This window comes from Ictalurus punctatus, chromosome 14 (assembly GCF_001660625.3).
Source record: "Ictalurus punctatus breed USDA103 chromosome 14, Coco_2.0, whole genome shotgun sequence".
Lineage (NCBI taxonomy): Eukaryota > Metazoa > Chordata > Actinopteri > Siluriformes > Ictaluridae > Ictalurus > Ictalurus punctatus.
Genome location: NC_030429.2, coordinates 10,411,730 through 10,435,324, shown reverse-complemented (window position 1 = coordinate 10,435,324; position 23,595 = coordinate 10,411,730). Strand labels below are relative to the sequence as shown.

At 38.2% G+C, this 23,595-nt stretch overlaps 1 protein-coding gene across 1 annotated transcript in view; it reads left to right on the top strand.

Annotated features, from left to right (window-relative positions):
• Positions 1-23,595, top strand: part of LOC108274425 (complexin-1) — a 46,036-nt gene that overhangs the window by 17,128 nt on the left and 5,313 nt on the right. Inside the window, exon 3 of the mRNA XM_017484589.3 lies at positions 22,526-22,701. Within this exon, the coding sequence (XP_017340078.1) occupies positions 22,526-22,701 (176 nt within the window). The remainder of the gene's footprint in view (positions 1-22,525; positions 22,702-23,595) is intronic.

Here is a 23,595-nt window from a genome sequence, read left to right as displayed (position 1 = left end):
GTGAGTGTCAACAATGCCATGGTTAAAGTCACTGAGATCACATTTTTCCCCGTTTTGATGTTTGATGGGAATTTTAACTTTATGCCCTTGCTCTGTATCCACACAATTTTATGCAATACACTGTTGCTACTTAATTGGCTGATTGGATAATTGCATGAATGAAAATATACTGTACATGTTCAAGTTCTGTATTTTCTTCAAATTAAACTGGGACAAAAACATGTTTTTGAATTTACTCTAAAGAATCATTTGGAAATACTATTAGTACACTAGTTTTACATTAACAATAAAACACAGTGATTGCTGGGATTCAAGCATGTGATCTACGATCGCCCAACCTAAGGCTGAACACATTAGAACATTACTAGCTACATTTTTAGAGGTACATTTGAAAGTAAATGTGTAGATTATATTTAATGTAATATCAAAAGTATAAATATCAAAAGTAAACTTGCCATTTAATTTGCTTCAAATATACACTGGTTCAGTAGGAATCTTGGATAAATTTACATTATAATAGGTTTTTCTTCCACAATTGACCTCTAAAGTGACTAAAGCAATAGATGTCACCAAGAAATTACCGAACCCCCTTTTTGTGATAAATGCAACAATTTTCTGCTTGACCAGCTATTAGATGCACATAGCAAAGATCAGAAAACAGTAGGTTGCCTTTGTCCTGAAAACAGCAGGCCTGCATATCTAACTCATCCATACCCTCTTTCTCTGTTAGGAGAGCTCAAGCCAAAAGGCACTGGACCAAAAGCTCTCTCCTGGGTTTGAGAGATAGGCCATTGCTTCAGTTACAGTTTCTTCCCCACTTGAAAGTATTGTCCGGTATGATAAATGAGCAATCAGAGAGAGGGAGAGAGAGGAAGACAGGTGTGGGGAGATTAACAGCAAGAGCAAAATCAATTGTAATGAAACTTTACTGCAGGTGGATAATTTGAACGTAAAAGGGCACACACGTAAGGAAAGTTTATGCACCAATATTCAGCATTTCATTCACAAAGACATCACTTTGAGAACATTGAGTCAGAACAGCAGACACTGTTAAACTGGGAGCTTTTTAAAGGAAAGCAAGAAGGGCCAACATTAATGTCAGACGCTGTTATTTAAGTCACGGCAGACAGTGGGAGAGGAAACAAGACCAGCAAGACTCTCAGCATGTAATTAGTGCCCCATTTGAGGCTAATGCACGGCGAGAGCACTGTAATGGCTCTAAATGAGGGCTGACATAGAAACCATTGTCTCTCTAACAACGGATGGTTGAAAGGAAAGGTTAGAAATTTCTTCCCTTCCATTGCACTGACACCACAGGTCAGAGGCTTTATCCTTTCTTAAATGAAAGACTAAACAATCTGATAAGTTTTATGCAAATCATCTGTTATCTGAGAAAGGACAGTTGCAAAATAACAGGTTAAGACATTTGGTCTAGCATGGCAGGAGTTAGTGTAGGGTGTCAAATTTAGCATTCATTAGAGGTTATGACATTTGCTGCCTGCTTTCCACATAGTATATCAAATTTTTGGAGGTAATTACTTTCGTTACAGACACATGCATTCTGAACATATTTGTTGAGCGCTCATAGTGATTTATGTCACTAATAAATCCCTACAAGATGATTAATTATTCAAAGGATGCTTCATTTCATTTCAACATAAAAAAAGAATCACCATGTCAACATGTCAGAGTGAGCAAAGCCTAGGAAATTCTATTAAAAAAAAAAAATCATGATCATGTGACCCAGACACATAACATGCATATGGCATTCTGGGGCCTTGTTCTAAGTCGTATTGGTGTCATGCTGGTCTGTGCTAATGAGAGTACAAGAGAAACACAGAGTTTTGAAGGGGGCATGAAGGAACTCATTTGGGATGGTATGCGCTTAGCACTGCTAATGACTAATGACTGCGATTGAGGAGAAATGCCAGGAGGATGCAATCAGGCTGATTAATTGGCGCCTGCTCTTTCGGGGTAGGATCTTAAATACGATAGTGTGTCTTGTCACGAGTTAAAAAGTTCATACCAAAATCAAAGGTGTACATTCTTTGTAATTGAGTGCTTCAAGTGTTGAGTCAAGTGTGATTTCAGCTTCTCTTATTTTAAATTGTGATTTCAAAATGTCTTATATTGTTGTTGTTCTTTTGACAGCATTCCTCTAAAATAGTACTCATTACATAACCCAATATGCCAGTTACAATAATCCATATCTGTAGACAATGGGCATTTTTGGGGCATGCTGTAATTATACTTTTCATTCACTGGCTGACAGTATGAAAATCAACATCTGGCACCTAGGCAATCACATTGAATCTTTTTGAATAAAGCTTAGAAAGCCCTGGAGAGCCCGAGCCATGTCACGCTCCTCTAGGCTATAAAAGGTTAATTTTCCAAGTGAGTAGCTCCTGTCAGATGTGCTTTAGTAATGACTCATGTAATGGAATGGGGCAAAGGCAGTATGTATACACACCACATCTCATATGTTATAAGTGGAGCAGCTAAAGATATCACAAACAACAACTGCAGTATGGTTGAGTGTATGGTTCAGTGAGCAGTGTGGTTGCAGCCCAGGCTACAGGGTGTGCTGTATATATAATTGCTGATATGAATACACGCCTGACTGATGCACATGCAAATGGTTGGATCAATTAAGCCAAATAAAAAAAAAATTGATGACTTCATCATGCTGCACATTCATGCTGAAAAAAAAGCAAACTAATCTTTACCTAATATTTATACTCCTTTTCCAATGATTTGAGCATGTTCTGTGATATGCTGAATCTCTGATTCACTATAAATGGTTAATGGTTAATGGTTAAACTTTACCATCTCAAAGAAAATAATTAATACAGTTACTTGAACAGGGTTAAGCAAGTCAAAGCCCAAGATATGGGAAAAAATAAATGTCTCAAAAATTTTATTTTTATCTTATTTTATTTATCCATTCATTTTCTATATGCTTATCCTACTGGGTCACAGGGAACCTGGACCCAGTATACCAGGGAGCATGGGGCACAAGGTGTGGTACACCCTGGACAGGGTGCCAATCCATTGCAGAGCACACTCACATACATGTTCACACACCCATTCATACACTACGAACACGCCAGTCAGCCTACCATGCATTGGCCTGGGGGAGGAAACCCCCACAGCATGGGGAGAACATGTAAATGGTAAATGTTGCACTTATATAGCGCTTCACACTGTGTCTCATTCACCCATTCACACACACACACCAATGGTAACAGAACTGCCATGCAAGGCACTAACTTGTCATCGAGAGCAACTTGGGGTTCAGTGTCTTGCCCAAGGATGCAGAGCATGTGGAGTCACGTGAGCTGGGAATCGAACCACCAACCCTACGATTAGTGGACAACCCGCTCTACCACCCGAGCAACAGTCGCCCCAAATCCATGCTCACTGCTCACAACTCACAAACTCACAACCTCGGCATTGCTTCACTTGTACTGCTTTATAAATACCATGCGTTGACCGATTGCGCCACTGGAGCCTTGTAACCCTAGAGGTGTTAGGCGAACATGCTAACCACTAAGCCACTGTGCGCCCTTATTTTATTTTTGTATTTTTAAAATCATTAGAGAAGATGAATCCCCAAGGATTCTGTCAATGGTTAAGTGTTATTAATGTTCTAAAGAGGTTCTACAGAGAACCATCTTAGAAACACATATTCTACATACTGTTGATCCTTTAAAAATTCCCCCAGAGAGCTAAAAAGAGGAACCATTTTGGGTTCTAAATATAAGTTATTTCTGTCTGTAATACAGTTTGATTTGCTGTCTGAACTGACAGTGTTTAACATTGAGTTAATATTAAAATGGATAAATAATTATTAGCCACCCCACAATATTTAAAAAAAAAAAAAAAAAAAAGATGTCTAAATTGTTCTTTGTATGATAAATGGTTCTGTAAATGGTAAAAGGTTCTACTTTTAACCTTTTCTGAAATTAAACCCTCTGTTATAGGGTTCTACATAGACCCTTTAATGGTCCTTGAACCTATATTTGTAAGAGTTTAGAGCCTTTCATAGAAGAACATTATTATGTTATCAGATGAAATCCTATGTCACACTATTTGTCATGGCATATTGAGAGCACTGTTATCTGAACACTAAAATATCTTGATGTACAGTAAGTCTTAGGTGCTTCTCATTTTCATAATTCCTGGTTTACGTTCATGAATATTATTAACCAGGCTTGCCTGTTTCACCAAAACTTCCAGCCCAAGTATATCTCAAAACCACATAAAAGACATGAAACCAGTCCAAACAAATTTGTCACTGGAAAAGAAGGAGACTTTTCTCAGCCTTTGTGTGGGAAACTATGTCACCGTGATGCATACACATTTCTGATGTACGGACAATATCCACTCCATAATCCTCCATTCCCTCTCCCAATCTTTGCAAAATATGCACTTACACTTTGCCTTTTTTATTTTTGTTTTTTACATAAATTTGTTAGATACAATTCAGATTATTTGCTAAAATAAGATCTTGGCAGCTGCAGAGTATATTTTGACTTGCCATATCCGGCAACCTTGTCAATAACTGTGCTGTTGCCTGCTCCTCCCCCAGCATGGGGTGGCATGACTCCTTCCCCTCTGGGCCCCTACTAGCGCTTGTAGTAGTTCCAATTTTTGACCACTAGGCGCAATGATAACACTATAGATGCTACATGGGCACACAAACATCTAGAAATGCAATCAAATCAATAGAACATCAGCTTATACCTGTCAAATCGCAATTTATTTATTGGTTTGTCATTTGAAAGAGGTAATTATTATTTCAACAGAATTTTAAAATGAATGCAGTTGTGAATGAGGACTTTGTTGAACAACTGATGTACAGTAGTTATATGTATGAGCCACAACTATACAAGTGACATTACTTATTGACTTGTTGCAAAGTATTATTGTCTGTCACTGGGCATAAAATGTACATATACAGTGACCTTCACTAATATTGGCACCATTGGTAAATATGATCAAAGAAGGCACGCAATCTGCAATCAATCAACGACCGACTCTTAGCAGTGCCTACTCAGCATGGCTCAAGGTCCCTTTCAAGAACCTTCAAACTAACTGTTCCTTGGACTGCAGAATCTGTCACCATCTTCAAAAAACAGCTACAGACCCACCTATTCCGTGAACACCTAACCAACCCATAAAAAAAACCTTAATCTGGCACTTACATCTCTACTCTGCACAGTTTGCTTCTTCTGGAACTCAATTAATGGATCTTGTATGGTAGCACTACTTGTATTGTTCTCTACTTGATATATCGTTTTGCTTGTATTTTCTCATTTGTAAGACGCTTTGGATAAAAGCGTCTGCTAAATGAATAAATGTAAATAAATAAATGTAAGGTTGTGAAAAATTGTCTTTATTGTTTAACCTTCTGATCTTGTGTTAAAAAATGTACAAAAATCCTCTGCTCTCATTGATATCAAACAATTGCAACAACACATGTTTATATAAAAAAAAAAAAAATCATATAGGTGTGCCACAATTATTGGCATTTCTATGAATTCATATGAGAAAAATGTATTTGAAGTATATTCCCATTGATATTTAAAATTTTTAGTACACCTGGATGGTTAAGAACAGGAAATTGTTCAACCATGACTTCCTGTTTCACAGAGGTATAAATATGAGGTAACACACAGGCCAAAATCCCTTAGTCATTCATAACAATGGGAAAGATCAAGGAATATAACTGTGATGTGTAGCAAAAGGTTGTTGAACTTTACAGAATGGAAAGCGACTATAAGAAAATAGCACAAGCATTGAAAATCAGGGCAATAATTAAGAAATTCCAGTCAACTGGAAATGTTATGAACAAACTGGAAGAGGATGTGTGTCTATATTGTCTCAACTCACTGTGAGAATGATGGTTCAAGTGGCCAAAAAATCTCCAAGAATAACAGCTGGAGAATTGCAGAAGTTAGTTGCATCTTAGGATCAGAAATTCTCCAAAACTACAATCTGAAGTCACCTACATCACCACAAGTTTTTTGAAGGGTTTCAAGATAAAAGCCTGTACTCTCATCCAAAAACAAACTCAAGTGTCTTCAGTTTGCCAGATACTACTGGAACTTCAAATGGGATAGGATTCTATGGTCAGATTAAACCAAAATAGAGCTTTTTTGACAATAAACAACAGAGGTGGTAGCCATATGGAAAAGTATCTTATGCGTATGGTTAAATATGGCGGTGGCTCTTTAATGTTTTGGGGCTGTTTTTCTGCCAGAGGACCTGGACATATTGTTAGGATACATGGCATCATGGACTCAAATATCAAATATCAACAAATATTGAATGAAAACCTGACTGCCTCTGCAAGAAAGCTTAAAATGGGCCATGGTTGGATCTTCCAGCAGGACGATGATCCAAAGCATACATCAAAATCAACACAAAAATGGTTTACTGTCCACAAAATCAAGGTCCTGATATGGCCATCCCAAGCCCCTGATTGAAACCCATAGAAAACCTGTGGGGTGAACTGAAGAGGAGAGTCCACCAGCGTTTGAAGGATCTGGAGCGATTCTGTATGGAGGAATGATCTCAGAGCATTTGTAATGCATTATAGGAGAAGACTCCAAGCAAAGGGAGATCTTGGCAAAGGGAGGTAGCACAAAGTATTGACAAAAAGGGTGCCAATAATTGTTGCACCCCTATATTTAACAACGATTTTTTTTTTTTTGATAAACCTGGGTTTTGTTTGCAATTGTTTGATATCCATGAGAGCAGAGTATTTTTGTTATATATTTTTTTTTAACAAAAGATCAAAAGGTTAAACAATAAATGCAATTTTTCACAGCCTTCTTTGCTCATATTTACCAAGGGTGCCAATATTAGTGGAGAGCACAGTGCACAACACGTGAGTACAATCTGAACTGGCATGGATTTATTTTAACCTATAGAAGATTCTCATATTGGCCTTTTTTTTTCTTCAAATACAAAAAAATACTCTTTTAAATCTTTCTCATTGTTGACATCATTGACTTTTTTAGGAAGCCTTATGCAATGCATGCATGGAATAATAATTATTTTTAAAAAAAATAAGAAAAGATTTCAGCATAGAAAGCCTCAGCTAATTCTGGCACATTCAGCCCTTTTCTCTTTTTACTCCTTGATTCCTTTAAGCACATATTGAGAATTGACATGTTTTATAGATGGTAGACTTTGTTCAATTTTCCAGGTCATGGGTTTAATGACGTAGCATCTAGAAAGAAAAGAAGTAATCAATTAGAGCATTGGGAAGCATCCTTCGGTCCATGTACACTTTGGACCACAGATGATAATTGACTTTGTTGAAAGAACAGTGCCTGAAGAAAAAAAAAACAACAACAAACTGTTCTGAACTCCAACTTTGGAGTCACTCTGGAATTTGATAAGACTCTAATTACTCTGTAACAAACATTTTCACAAAGGTTTAAATGTTTTTTGTTTTTTTAAATTATTTATTGTTTTTAGCAATTTGAGTGAAAGCTGAAAGCCTTCAGTGTTTAATATTTTGGATCAACACTTTCTGCATGGCACCCCTTCACTGGTATCAGAATTGTAAGAAATAGATGTGTGTAAGCTTCCACTCACCATGACTGCCAAATTAGGCTCAGTTCCAGCTGTTGTAATTTCCACAGTGAGGTCTAGCACTAATTTCACTGAAGGCATTGAGAGGTTTCAATGGCTAAATTCATGCACTAGAATTCACAAATTATATATTACATTTAATACCGTATACACAGTATTTGCATCTGACAAATTCCTCAGTACATTCCTCAGCAAATGTATTTGTTTCAGTGTAGTAATTTCTCCACTCAAATGGATGCAAAAAAAAAAAAAAGTTCAAGTCTGTAAGACTTGAAATGTCCCAGTCTATTATTTCTGAAGTGTTCCAGTCTGTCCTTTGTGAAGTGGCTCAGTTTGTCAGTTTTGAAGTGTGTTATTTGCATGCGGTCACCTCAGTGAGTGACTGAACACACTACTCTCACCAAAAGAGAGGGTTGGGAGTATTTTTGCACAATGGATGTAAGCTAGTTAGAGCCTAAACGGAGGCTATATTATTACTGGACCAACAAACAGAATCAGCAGTGGAGCTGTGTGGTTTGAAATGTGAGTTCTTTACAAATAAAAAGACAATAAAGGTGCTGGTACCTGTGCAGTAAGGGATCCAGCGAGGAAAATACCCATGAATGTCAGGCTGGGTCCCTCACCTAAAACAAAATTGAGCCAATACTGAAATGAGTGTGATCATTCCTCTATGCCACATGGCTGGATGTAAATTTTATGAAATGATATATGTAAGAGATACAAGAAGAACAGCAATTTGAGTTGGAATAAACATTTTTCTTATGTTTTCTTAAAACCAAGACACACTGTCAGCAGAGTCTTTAGGTTCCTTAATGCATCGATTTTCCACTTCATTACTAAATTAGATCAAAGTAGTCACGCATTTGAAGACTCCTTAGCTGCATGTGGGAACTGATGAACCTTGAAGAGCACCACGTTGTCCTTGGCCTGAACAAATCTCTCTGAAGCCGTGGGTGATTTTTCACTCACCAACAGCAATGGCTCTGCTTGGCTGTGACGGGTGCATTTAAAAGAATGGGTTAAGAAAAAAATATCCAGGAATTTAACCACTAGAGAGAAGCCATTTAAATATAGCATACCAGTAGGATATGCAGGAAATCCCCAGCAGTGCAGCTCTGACCCCTCAGGAGCCTCATGCTGGGAATGGGATTGCCCCAAAATGGGTTTTCACGATTGTGTGATTAAGTGAAGCCAAACAGATTTCTCCAAACTGGAGTGGAGGGTGAGGAGAATGTGGGTGAGCCCCATTTGAATAATGATGTTAGTTATCTGTGGAATCAGATTGACTGTGTGATTGATGGCCAACTCCTGGGCGTCACATGGAGGACGACGGGAGTGATTTTGCAAGAGAAGACAGACAGAGCTGCGGTGAGCCACTGTTGCCACAGAAATTGTAGGATTGAGTCTGAGCAATGTCTCAGGTTACAAGAGGTATAAAAAAACAAACACTGCATCAAGCAGAGACAAAGAACATAAGGTTGCATTTCTTGTTTTGAATTCTGTTTTGAGGTTGTGTGAATTTAACTCCCTAATGTCACAAAGGACTCTGGATTCTGTGGCATCCCAGGTGTGTCAACAGTTCAGAAAATAAAAAATGTGGACCACTGACATCCAACCAATACAAACAATGCAACATTTCTACTTTCCTTCAGAAATCATGTAGGTGCTCTAGCCTAAGCAACATATGTTTGTGTTTTGGGGTCATGGCTTAGGAGGAAACATTATTTCTACTGTATATACATCAGTCATAACATTAAACCTACTGACAGGTGAAGTGAATAACATTGACTAGCTTGTTACAGTAGCACCTGTTTCCAGTATGCAGTGGTAGGTGCCTACCAAAAGTGGTCCAAGAAAGAACAACTGGTGAACCAACAACAGGGTCATGGGGTTCTGTGGTATGTGCTGGACAAACAAGTCCAAACTTGCAGCTGCTAATAACCTCTTGGTGCCAGATACCACAGCACACCTTCAGAGGTCTTGGAAAGTCCAGGTTTCAACAGGTCAAAGCTGTTTTGATGGCACAGGGGGGGAACTACACAATATTAGGCAGGTGGTGGTTTTAGTGGTTTTAATGTTATGGCTGACAAGTTTAAGTTGAAGAAAGAAAAAAAAAACCTTAGCTTAAGGTAACTCTCGCCAAAATCACAGATGATGCTTTTAAATTAAGAAAGAAAGACATGTTTCCACATTAAATATATTTATACATCGAACAGACTAGACAGTGCTAAAACTATACGCTAATATGCTTTCAGAATAACGTTAACAAATGGACATACAAAATGACATTTCAACACTCTTCCCATGACAGCGAAAACTGCATCAGTGCAACTTGACCTCCAGTCATGAGGAAAATCGAATTTTATCAAACGCCAATCAAAACTGTAGCGCTGTACTGCCTTCAGCATATGTAGCATTTCAGCATAAAACATTGTGGATCACACTATAACCATGTTTCAGAACTATCAGAGGCAGCAGCAGCATAAACTGATGTGCACTTGAAATTTCATAAGGTGATCAGTATTTACCACAGAACAGTTTAATATGTCTAATATATATTATGAAAGACAAAGTAGGTGTAGGTTGGAAGGTGTAGGCAAAAGTGAATCTCTCTTGGTGGGGTTCACCTTGAAATGCATGGAATATGTTTATACTGGAATACTTTTTATGTGCTTAGTGATTCTGGTGCTAATTTGTTAGTTGGTGCTGTTTTTTTGTATTATTCCTATGAGAAGTTAGTGCTTGCGTTCTGCTCTGATGTCATTGCTAGTGCAGATACAAGTGAAAAAAATTCTGTGATCTCAGCATGAGTGAGATTTTTCTGTTAGCTTCTAAAAACAAAGGAGTAAAAACTTATTTTTCACTAACCATTTCCCATTGATGCTCAGTCATAATAATGAGAAATTCAGTGTTGAACTAATGGAGACATCAAACATCAGACTCAGAATGCAATACAACTACTATACAGCACAGTTGTATGAATTCAGTCAGAATCGCAGATTGGCTGGTTAGTGTTCAATGAGATGACAAGTATGATGGTATTAGCATGATAGCTGCAGCTGTGGAACCTTATTTCATTTGTATAGAGTCACTGCCTGTTTTACTGTGTATATGACAATGAACACTCTGAGGAAAGCACTATCCGTCCCCTTCTGCATGTATGAGCTCACCAATGCCTGTGTCACTGGCTAGTGTCACTGAGAGTGATAAGTATGCCACCCCTCCCTCCCTGAGAGCTCTCTTGGGCTCCTGGCCAAGGTCGTAGCATCATCAGGAGTCAAACTCGTGATTTCCAGATAATAGGGCAAACACTTTTCTGTTTCACTACTTGTGAACGAGTAGATTTTTGACCCATTACATCTAAACCTTACATTCCTGATAATCTCACCATAGAAGCTGAATGTGCTTTGAAATGAATAACTAAACAACAAGCTAAAACTTTAAAGGGTTAAGGTAATTATCTCATACGTGAAAATCTTAAAGAATTGAGTGAAAATGAGGATAACAGGAATTAAATAATCAAGGCGATTCAGTGGAATGCAAATAACATAGTAGACAATGTTGTGGTTTATTTGTGAGAGAGACAGACAATTGCAGTAGCAGACAGTCCAAACATGCACTATGTAATTTGTAATTGAGCCTAATGGCTAATAAGTATTTTTAAGTTGGATCAACTTCACAGGCAGCTGTTTAAGAGAGTCATTAAAAACCGGATCCATTGGGATGACCCCTGCGAAATAAGATTGCCACGTGACAGGTGAATACATAATAGAGGGCATGGGAGCATGAGCACAGTATGCAAATGAAAAGGTTTATCACATTATATTCCCTCTATGAGGTTTATTATAATTAGAAACTATCAAATCATTCAGATTTTATTTCTTATAACATGACAGGACAACATAGAATTATTTAGACAGTATGTAGGATATAGTGTCTGGAGTACTATATGTGCAGTATTCAGCAGTTTTCTGAAAGACTGCAGTCTGTGATGGACTTTGGTCCTTGGAAAAGCTGTTGTTAATTAATTTTTATTCAAAGCAGAGGAACCTTCATCATTCTCCAAACACATTATTATGAATGGTACCAGGTTTAATTTGTTTATGTAAAAAAAATTTTTTTAACAAGCCATGTTGTCACGTCAGTTATTTTAAAATATGAAAATCGATGAAAACTCAATGAAAGCACTCCTTCCTATATGGATGATCAGCACACAGGTAAATCATTTACACAAATGCACACTTACACAAAGCCACCACTAATGTTGCTGAACTATGGTAATTTTTTCAGTTCATTCGGTTCAATTTGCTGAAATACTTTGCTGGGTCTGCATCCACACTGTGGCCCACCAGTTGACAAGCTATGGTGGAAAAGATTGCAAGACTGTGGTGAAATTTTTTCTTCCATCCATCCACCCATCCATCCATATCATTGTGCTCTCTTGTATTACATCTCTCTTTTGTTTGGCTGTCTAAGCCCAGTGTACTTTATTTTACAGTGATCATGTTGGATTCTTTCCCTTTAAAGACGCTTTTTACACTTATCATCATTAGCTTTAGTTGACCACAATACACTTTTTGTGCTGGAGCTCTGAAATAAGTCACAGTAGGTCCAAATGATACACTGAGATAATTTTGAAAGAGAGAACAGGTTTTAGAGAGAACTTTAGGTCTCTCCAGATAAAAGGTATACATGGCTATAAAGGTTTTACTCAGTGAGCACTTTTATGCAGAAAATGTGAATTTTCTAATGCTAATGATCAGTGTGTCCTCACATAGACACACAGCATTTGTGAGTATTTCAGCTGAATCTAAATTGGGTTTTACCTGCCAGGCCCCTCAATATCTGTTCTCTCATTCTTTTTCATCTCCATCAGTTGCTCAAAATATCTCACTATGCCACCAGTCAAGTGAAGAGCAATCAGGGAGCATGAATGCCAGCATTCTGAATTTGTATTAATTTTATATACTTGAAATATTTCTTAACCACAAGCAGTTCTGCTTTCTTGTCATCGTCCCGCACAGCCAGCGACATGTGAGCTGTAAATGGGCTGTAAGTGTCGACCGAGGCCCTGCACAATATTTGGTACCCAACCAAGTGTACCATTCTGTCCTAGGAGTGACTGTAGCACTTTCTGCACACATGGCTTTCGAGCATCCTTATCTCTAGACCCAGGAAGCAACAGCAGCCATAAAACATGGCTCTAAAAAAAAGGTAAAATGCAGTGGGTTTGAGTAATGAAATCGATTCGCCTAGCGCGGTGTGACCGATTACTTATTGTAATGTCTATTGGTTCCAGAGCTTTAGTACTAGCAAATTCAAGGAAAGAAGAACAGCCCTCTTCAAAATTTAATATTCAATATTCAGGGTGATCCAACAGCAGAAAAAATACATATAAGTGCAGAGTACAATATTTAGAATCAAAACAAAACACAATCTTTTTCTTCATAAATTGTAGTGTTTTCACTATGAAGACTTATAGCTTGCTTGAGTTACGCTGGTAAATGCAGTTATCCGTTGTAATTTTTTTTTACCAAAGTTTTAAACCATAAATCCATGAAATTAATAAACAGAGGTGGAAAGTATTTAGTAATAGCATGTTGCTCTAGGTTAGAGTAGAGGATAATGTGCTTCATGTGTTAATGTAACTTTAATGAACTTGAAAGAATTTGATCTTATGAAAAATGTATATATGGCAGTGTGTTTGGATTTTGTTATGTGAAGTAGTTAAAAAAGGTACAAGATCTATCCTTGCCTCAAACCTCCTCTTAATCTTTGTAACCTTTCACATTCCAGTTTATACCTTAGTAACTGGAACTTCTGTTTTTATGTAAACTTATTTATTTTGAGTATATTTGCATTCACCCAGTATAGTTTTGACTCACTATTTCTATCTTTAATTGCAAGATTATTCCTGGCCCTGCCATCACTTTCATATTACCTACACTTTGTGTTCTGGCTGTGGATGACAATGACTTACCTCTTGCCATTTCATTCCATTTCCCCTAGAGAGATTTAGTAAGACAAGCTACAGTGTATATGTACTGTAGTCTAGTCTCTGTGTTCACATAAAACACTCATTAAAGCATTTTCTGCTGGTCAGCTCTCTCACTGTGCCACACTGGACAGATCCCTAACAGGCTAAGGGTGTCTTTTAACACTTGGTAATCGCTTGTCCTGAAATACACCACGGTCAACAAGAGTCAGGTTGTAATAAGATCTCCTTCTCATAGTACATCCTGCCTTAACACGAGTCAAGGATATAAAGCTAACCTAGCTAACCATTAATGTTAATTTGGCAAGTTATGCTACAAGTGCTAGAATGGTTCTATTGTAACAGGTTCTATATATGAATTGACTACAAATATGACAATGAAAGGACATTCAGCAACATCCAACAGATTTATGCCTATGATGTTATATCGAGATTAGAAAGACAAACTCGCCTTTTCTTATGTGGTGCCTAAAACATGGGCGTGCTGCAGGCACTTTTGGTGTGGTTTATTTTCTACAGAGAGGGAAGTTGATGTCTCTATGGGAGGGCAAGGTGGGGCGCTGGGCTCAGCTCCTATAGCAGGTGTCACTAAATGACAGATGGGGAAGACAGAACACAGAGTCCTTGAGCTTCTCCTGCAGCTCCACATGCATGTCTCAGCTCCACAGGGATTCCACTGCACCTTTCAGTGACCTTCAGTATACTAGCCATGACCTTCACTCACACACACACACCACACACACATACACACACACACACTCTCAGAGACCCACAATCCTGCAGACACACACACACTTGGAATGCATGGACACATTTGCAAGCAAAGTAGTGTTCACCAATGCATATATTTGTCGCTCAATTTTTTTCTTGCTTTCTCACACATGCTCACACAGAGTGGCACAGTTTGTTCTCCTCCACCCACACTCTCGCTCTGGGAGGGCACGCGCACACACACACGCACACACATGCGCACACACGCATGTACACACACAAATGCGCGCACACACACACACAAAGGCTCAAGGACATGCAAGCCATTGAGCATACCAGTTCCATCACTTTCTTACTTTCATCCTCTTTCACACTGTAACACATACACTGCAGCTTTTTACATAATGCAGGCCATTTTAAGTCACGGTCAGAGCTTTTTCAAAATGGAGCATCTCTTACTCTCATGTAGCTGTTTTAGAGTCTTGATAAACGGACCTGCGTCATCTTGTAGAGAACACCCTTGGAGTTTGACAATATAAACACTGCTCCATGGTTGTTATTTAGATTGAGCATAGAGAAAGAATTCCAGTGACTGAAGCTTCAACTCAGTAGCAGACTGTTATGTACAGAAGCAAACACAATTGGGCATGCTGTTATAAAATAAATAATCAATGATTGGGTGGTGTGATACAACCGGACATGAAGCAGAGTTACTGTTACTGTACTGTTTTATTCCACTTACATCAATTTCCCAACACCATCAATTTCCTATTAATTAACAAATGACATACATTTTATCCATTTATAGTTATGGTTCATATGGTTGCCATTCTCTTACAAGCCTCTCTTTTTTCTCCCCTGAAGTAAAAAAAAAACAAACAACCCAGCTTGTCAAGTAACCAAGAAACCATCAAGTCCTCTGTCCTAAAGACTTTCCCATGTGTGAAATTAAGTTACAGCTCTACCTTTGACTGTTATAAAGTGCTGATAGTGGAGACTCCTTTCATAAATGTTAAATAAGCATCTCCTTACAGAAAACTTGTATATCAACAATTACACACATTTTACAGGTCTATTTATGTGGTGTGTCCACCATAAAAATCCCTGTCTATGTTGTTACTATAGAAACAATAAAGTATAAGCATAAGCACATTACTGGCTACTGTCAAATCTGTGCAGTTATAGAAAATTAATCAAAATATGCTGACCAATCAGATTTGAGTATTCAGCACCTCTATGATATGAAGAATTTAAAATCATTAGAAACTGGTAAAGGAAACCATGTGAAAGAGGCTCAACTGGATCCTTCTATGGCTATTAGGTGTTTTAAAAACGGATTTACTTTTAATATTGAATAATAAATTGTGTGCCCTGAGATGGACTGGCATCCCCTCTGGGGTTAATTCTCCTATTTTGCTCCTGTAGTACAGAGATAGGTTCCAGATCCACTGCCACCCTGACCAGGATAAAGCTTATCTATGCTTAATACTTAAGATGAATGAATGAAAGAATGAATAATAAATTGCTCCACATGGTTGTTCCGCCTAAAATGATAACAGTTCAATACCCAAGAGCCACCTTTTTGCATGAGATATGGTCTGGGGGTTTAGAATATTGATCTAGGATAAAGTTATCTTTATCTAGTATAATACAATATTTCAGTCCTTGTAATTGCACTGTCCCTCTAGACAAACAAATCATCTATAGTGCAGAGGTGTCTCTTGTTCAGCTATTGATCACATGACTACAGGCACAACCATGCAACATAAGCCACAGTAATAGCTCTATAAGCCATACAGTGTCTGCAGGTTTTTACAGTTTCACAAGTTTTATATTATTGTGTTAATTCTTGTCAGTCACACATTCAGCACACTTTGGACTTTTCCAAGAGATTTTCAGGCCCTCCATTTCTTAAAATAAATAAATAAAAATAAAAATTATTATCACTTATAACCAATGTTGGATAAGTTACTCCAAAAAAAGTAATCTACTACAGATTACTAATTACTACTTTAAAATTGTAATTTGATTACATTACTGATTACTGCATGTAAAAAGTAATCATATTACTAATTACATTACTTTCACGTTACTTTCAAAACCTATCAAACCTACAAAAATACACAATGAAGTGAAATTCAGTTCTGTCAGTAATTTTAGCTGCGTCAACGTATGACATGATCAGAAAAAGTTGGATTTATCATAAAACTTGCCACAGGTGTTGTCACTGTTTGTAGAACTAGCAGACCGATAAAATATAAAACTTTAATAACTAGGCTAGTTTGGTGTCACTAGCCAAGGAGAGGCACAACTAAGCTGTTGTATTGTATGGGTTTAGCTGCTACAGTGCCATGCAAAGTACATTATCCTTCCTTATGCTCTGCTCAGATCATATTAAACTGGAACTTATATAGACATTTACACCTTTACTGGTTAAAAACAAATCGGCGTATATCCATTTTTCCTCACACTGACTGTGTAAGCTAGTATTTGGTAGAACTGAGATCTATCAGCCAATAAGACACGAGTGTTTCCACATATTTGCCAGTAAACCCTGTCTGATTGGCCTCGCCTCTGTTCAATGATGATATAAAATTACAACACTTCTTTTACTGACGTTCAGTTACATAGTAACAAAACGCTGAAAGTGGAAAATTATTCGGGGCTAAAGAAAAAATCTTCAGGGCTACAGCCCAGGCCAGGTTATGCCTCTGGCAACTGCACAAAACATGATTTATTTACCAATGCATTTTATTTAATATTGTTTTCTTAACAATAAATTTGTAATGCAAGTAACATAATTTTATTGACATCAGTAACTATAATCAAATTGCATAAATTTAAAATATAATGTGTTACATTACTGTGCAATGTAAAAAGTCATGATTTGTCCTTTCAGGTGACTGTCATAACTACAAGTCCAGGACTCTTTGTAATGCATTATACCCAACTCTGGTTATAACCTTTTCCAATCTATGCACACAAATTAATTTCTCTGAATGCATTTAAAAACCAAAACAAAGCATGCTCCCATCTGTGTTAACTGCGGTACAGTTAGCAAAGCAGTCCCAGGCTTTTTAGGTTTAAGCCAGCTAGCGGCTTGCTATAAACAGATCACAGGGTGATCTTACTGTGCCTGGCTGAACCACTTGCTGAGTTCCTGCACAGTTGGCAGCACAGATCTCCACTGCAATGTCGCAAAGACTTCTGGGACACAGCTGTCTCACTTGGCGGCATGGCAACTCTGTCACGATCACTTGAGCTAATTAGCCTTAAGAGCTCAGATTAGCAGCGCTGCACGGTGGAGAGATAGCGATGCAGGAGAAAACAGCCTTAATTAAAAACAGATAATGAAACACGTAGGAGCTCAGACAGGAGAAAACTGCAGTGCGAATGTAATCATCAGTAATGCAAGTAAGCGCAGAGATGTATTGCGAACAGCAAACACACACCCACATACACACACACACAATCAGTTTGGTGTATAAACACACACACACACACACACACACACACACACACACACACACACACACACACGGTTTATGTGTGTGAAGGGATTTTTCTCATTAAACGAAGTCAATTTGGTTTGGTTGTTTGACAAAGCTTAGGCAAGAGCAAAAATTAAGCTATACATTATTCTTTGCAGCAAAAGAGGCACCTTCTACTTTTGTTTTTTGTTTAACCCTTGACACTTAACTCCCAGGAGCCATCGCCCAGCCTTATTAGTTTCATTCCTATTTATTTGCTGTATAATTCATAGTAGTTGACACTCCTCAGGCAAAATGTGGAAAACAGGGAATACTCTCCAATGAATATCGACATTTCAGACCCAGAGGTTGCTAACGGCATTCAGGATGCTACTCAGGACAAAAATTCAATAGCATAAGAAAACAACCTAATAAGGTGTCACTCAGGATTTGAGGATGTTTCTATTTGTGCCTAACTGCTCCTAAGGCTGACTGAATACAAAATATACACATATGTTTCTCTTTTATAAATGTACTAATTTACTAAGGACCATGTGTTTTCAACATTTATCCAGCACATCCAGCCTTTATCAAGTACAACACAATATTTCAGTCTTTGTAACTATACTTTCCAACATCAGCATGCCCCATAATGTTTTATTCCACTTACTTCACATCAATTTCCAAACACCATCAATTCCCTATTAATTAAACAATCATGTCATATATTTGATCCATTTATAGTTATGCTTAACGTTGTGGAGCATTCATGAAACAAACTAGTTCCCATTATCACTTGTTATAAGAGTTATAAACAGTCATTATCGCACAAGCCTCTTTTATTTCTCTCCTGAAGTTAATAAGACAAAAAATACAAAAAACATCATGTTGTCATGTTACCAAGAAACCAACAAGTCCTCTATCCTAAAGACTTTTCCATGTTTGAAAATGTAAAGTTAAATCTCAACATCTCTATAAAGTGTTGCCACTGGAGACCTCTTCCAAAAATGCTAAATAATCACTTTCTTATAGAAAATGTCACCATATGAACAATTACACATGTCTGTTCATATGGAGCATCCTCCATACAAATCGCGGTGTTTGTTGTTACTATAGAAACAAAGTATTAGCACGAACACATTTCTGGGCACTACTGTCAGAGCTGTGCTGTAATAGAAAATTAATCGAAACATTCTGACTAATCAGATTTGAGAATTTAACAGCTCTATGATATCAAGAATTTGAAACCATTTGAAACTGGTAAAGGGAACAGCGTTGAGGAATTTGAGTGTGAAAGAGGCTTCTGTCTTTGTAACTGTACTGTCCCTCAAGACAAAAAAAACATTTCTAATAGTGTTGTGGTGTCTCTTCTCCAGTCCATCGGTCACACTAATACAGGCACCACTGTGCTATATAAGGCACAGTAATAGCTTTGTGTTTCTATAAAATGTACAGCATCTGAAGTTTCAACAGTGTCACTAGTTTTTCATTACAGTGATAGAAAATGGCAGTGCTTATGATACGATAAACACATAACTCATTGAAATGCAGGTACTGAATATTACCAAGTTCAGCTATGTTTCCTGACTCTGTTGAAACACTTGCAGTTTGATACGAGTTGCCTGAATAAATCTACATTGATCAGCTCTGACATGTTTGCTACAACTGTATACTGTAATGATTTATAATCCCACTATCTGGTGTCACCCAGAAGAAAGTTTCATTTTTAGAATCTCAAGTTTTCTTCCTTGTGTCTCCTCGGGGAGTTTTTCCCTTCCTGCTGTTGTCTTTGGCTTGCTCATAAGGGATCTAAATGCTGCTTTGTGACTGTATATTGTTGTATACAAATTGAATTAAATTGAATTGTTTGTTGAAACATTACAGCTAGATCTTCCTATTTGCAGTTTCGGTGAATATAAAGTATAGGTGGACCTGTCCTCAGCACTCCCTCCAGAGAGAATGGCACTTTGCTTGGTTGGACTTTTGCAGTGATGGGGTGTGGTGGCGTGGATGGTGAAGGAGTGTGTGTGGTCAGGGAAGAGAAAATGACTTACACTGATCAGCAATAACATTAAGACCACTGACAGGTGAAGTGAATAACATTGGTTATCTCATTACAGTGGTAAATGTCACGGGTTGGGGTATATTAGCCAGTGAACAGTCAGTTCTCAAAGTTGATGTGTTGAAAGCAGGAAAAATGGGCTAGCGTAAGGATCTGATTTACTTTGACAAGGGCCCAGTTGTGATGGCTGGATGACTTGGTCAGAGCATCTCCAAAATGGCAGATGTTGTAGGGGGGCACCAGGATATAATATGGGAAGAAGACAAGCCGGTGGAAGCAGTTTGTTGCTCTAAGCAATGTTCTGCTGGGAAAGCTTGCGTCCTGGCATTTATCTGGATGTTACTTTGACACGTGCCACCTACCTAAACACTGTTACAGACCAAGTACACCATTTCATGGCAATGGTATTCCCTAAGGGCAGTGGCCTCTTTCAGCAGGATAATGTGCCCAGCAAAAATTGTTCAGGAATGGTTTAAGGATCATGACAAAGTGTTCAAGGAGTTGACTTGGCCTCCAAATTCCCCAGATCTCAATCTGATCGAGCATCTCTGGGATGTGCTGGACAAACATTTCTGATCCATGGAGGCCCCACCTCACAACTTACAGGACTTAAAGGATCTGCTGCTGACATCCTAGGTCCAGATACCACAGCACACATTCAGAGGTCTTGTGGAGTCCATGCATTTGCGGGTCAGAGCTGTTTTGGTGGCACAACAGCGACCTACACAATATTAGGCAGGTGGTTTTCATGTTATAAAATGCTGAGTAACAGGACATTTTCCAGTTGCAAACACACAGCAAGCAAAACTTCAAGGACATCTTTGAAGTTTTATGAATGCGTCTTTTCCAGCTTAGACTTGAAATAGAAAAATCCAAAGATATATAAGCTATCATATGGTGTAAAATGAAGCACTATTTAAGCACTATTGCTGCTTGCTCTGAAAGGTCTGTGAGCTCTGAAGACTGTAAGCTATTGATCTGTAAGCTGTGTGTCCGTCCATCATGACCTGATCGCTGGTTCCATGGTGTAATTGTGCTGCTGAATCCGAACACAGAGCATGGAGTCAAAAGATTGGTCTATATGGCTAATGTTATCCAGCTAAATCACACTGTCTTGTTGTGGGGTTGCTCCACTTAAACCTCTCAGCATACTATAGCTGGACTTTTTTCTAAAATTGGCACATGATGATGAATCTGAGAGGTGTGTGATAAATGAGGCCTAAGACTCCCACCAAATTGAAACCAACAGGCCTGAATCTGAATTATTACAGGATTACTATGTTGACCCACAACAGCTCCGATACACAATGATTTAGAGTTTGTGACAATGTGGCATTGTTTATGTTTGGATTCTATTACACTTGTATTGTATTTCAGCAATGGCTGCCAGGTGGCACAACAGAAAAGGATTCATATTATGAGCCATCCATAGCTCAGAGTCCAAGAAATTGGTTGTGTTCTCTTGGTGTACAAGGGATTGCATTACTCTCTCCCCTATTAATCAGAGTGATACTTAATAATCAGGAGCATTAGTGAGCTCATGTATGTAGAACAGGGCAGTTAGCACGTTCTTCCAAGTGTGTTCAGCTGCACAGCTTGAACAGCCTATTTGAAAAGATATGGTGGCTGGCTTCACATGCCTCAGAGGAAGTACTGTGTATGCTAACCCTCAGCTACTAACCCTCCCTGTTGCAATGTAGAGCATTATCTAGTTTGTGAGAATTGGCAAATGACCAAATTGAAAAAATGGGCTAAAGTCCCCAAAAAGTATTTTAACAAAATTGTTCTGATATTCTGAGAGATATTTGGCAGACTTCCACACACTGCTGTGATGTACCTCAGACGACGATTACAGAGGAAACTCTCAACCATCTCTATACTGATGCAAAATAAAAATACTTTTTAACATGAAAGACGTGTTCTTCCTCAGAGTCCATTCTTGCCACACTGATCAGCTTCCATTATCATTTATGGATATAGAAGTGTGAAATTGAGGAAAGTCGTTATGACCTTGTTTTGAATTATTTTAATAACTTGCTCATTAGTATCAGTTGATTAAATTACATTCAAAAGGTTTGATGCTGTGTGCTGTACTATGCGTATTAACTTCAAATACATTGACTGTGATCTGTGATAGATGAAAAGTAAAGCTTCCATTTATCCAGAAATGTTCTGTCATGTACAATATACAGCTTTGAATTTAGAACTGAATATGGCAGGCGATTTGGTACAGACAGTCAGCAGCCTAGAAAGACTGGACGTTCCACTAATGCAGTCCAAGCATCAGTAGAGAACTGCACTGAAACACATACAGCTGCTGCTAATGTGCACATTCAGGGACATTAACAAGCGCTGGCTGCGTCTGTGATGAATGGATCGTTGAGATAATCAGAACTTATTATCTGCATGGTCCACATCCTGCAATTTCTCTCACTGTGTTAACGTTGTACTGTTGTGACCCATTGTCCCTTCTGTCCCACCGTTACATTGAAATAGACAGCAGCGGCCACAGTGGGGGGGTTATAAAAGACACAGAATAAGCGATGTAGCTCATTTATTTTCTTTTTTTCCCATCCAGATCGTGTTAAAGAGAACTCACAGGATGATGAATTGCTTTGTGATCTCTAGTCATCTGAAGTCCTTTGATTCATCTAGGGTTTTTTTTTTTTCTTTTGTTAGGGGCAACCAAAGACATGGGCAAAATGCTGGGAGAAAAGGAAGAGAAGGACCCTGATGCTGAGAAGAAGGAAGAGGAAAGACAAGAGGCTCTCCGGCAGCAAGAGGAAGAGAGGAAGGCTAAATATGCAAAAATGGAGGCAGAGAGGGAATCACTCCGACAGGGCATCAGGGATAAGGTAAGAGCCAAAAAGGAACTCATTACAAGTGTATTATGTGTCTCAGATAATATTTGATAATAATTATATAATAATTTATATATAAAAGACAATACTTTGAGGACCAGTTAAGGCCATAGCTGACATAGCTTAATTATGCTAGCATCACATAATATATAGTACAGTGCATTTCTATATGATATATGATAGCCTCAAGGTTACCAGCACAGTATGACTCATACATATAGATATGTTTGTGCTGCTAAAGAGAGACATGTGCCGAGGTAAGCATACAAATATTTGCTGAGTGGTAGTCTGTGTATCAGGTAGGAAGGACCTGGGGATGCTTGTGTTGATCCAGAGGAGGGGAAAAGTGACAGCTTAGCCTTGCTGAGCATTTTGCTGTAGACAAAGAGACTGACTGTCCTTGACCGCCTCTGTAAAACTGCCACACAGTTTTTTTTCTCTTTTTTTTTACAGTATGACTTCAGAGATGGAAATAGAAATTTCTTCTCTCACTGACAGTACTTTACTTGACTAAAGTTGGCCATAGATTAGCTATTTTGACACACATTTTCAAAAATATATGCCCTAGCTTGTCAATTATCAACAAATCCTTTTTTATATTGTATTAATACTGAGATGAATACAACCCCAATTCCAAAAAAGTTGGGACAGTATGGAATTGCAAAAAAAAAAAAGGAAAATTTGAAAATTCAATTCACCCTGTACTAAAAACACATTATAAACCTTCTGCTTACGCAATCGTGCGCTTGTAATCCAGTCGGAACGTGGTTTGGCTTTGTCCTGCTCTGGATGGTAGCACATATGTTGCTCCAAAATATTTACATATCTTTCTGCATTAATGATGCTCTCACAAATGTGGAAGTTACCCATGCCATGGGCACTGACACG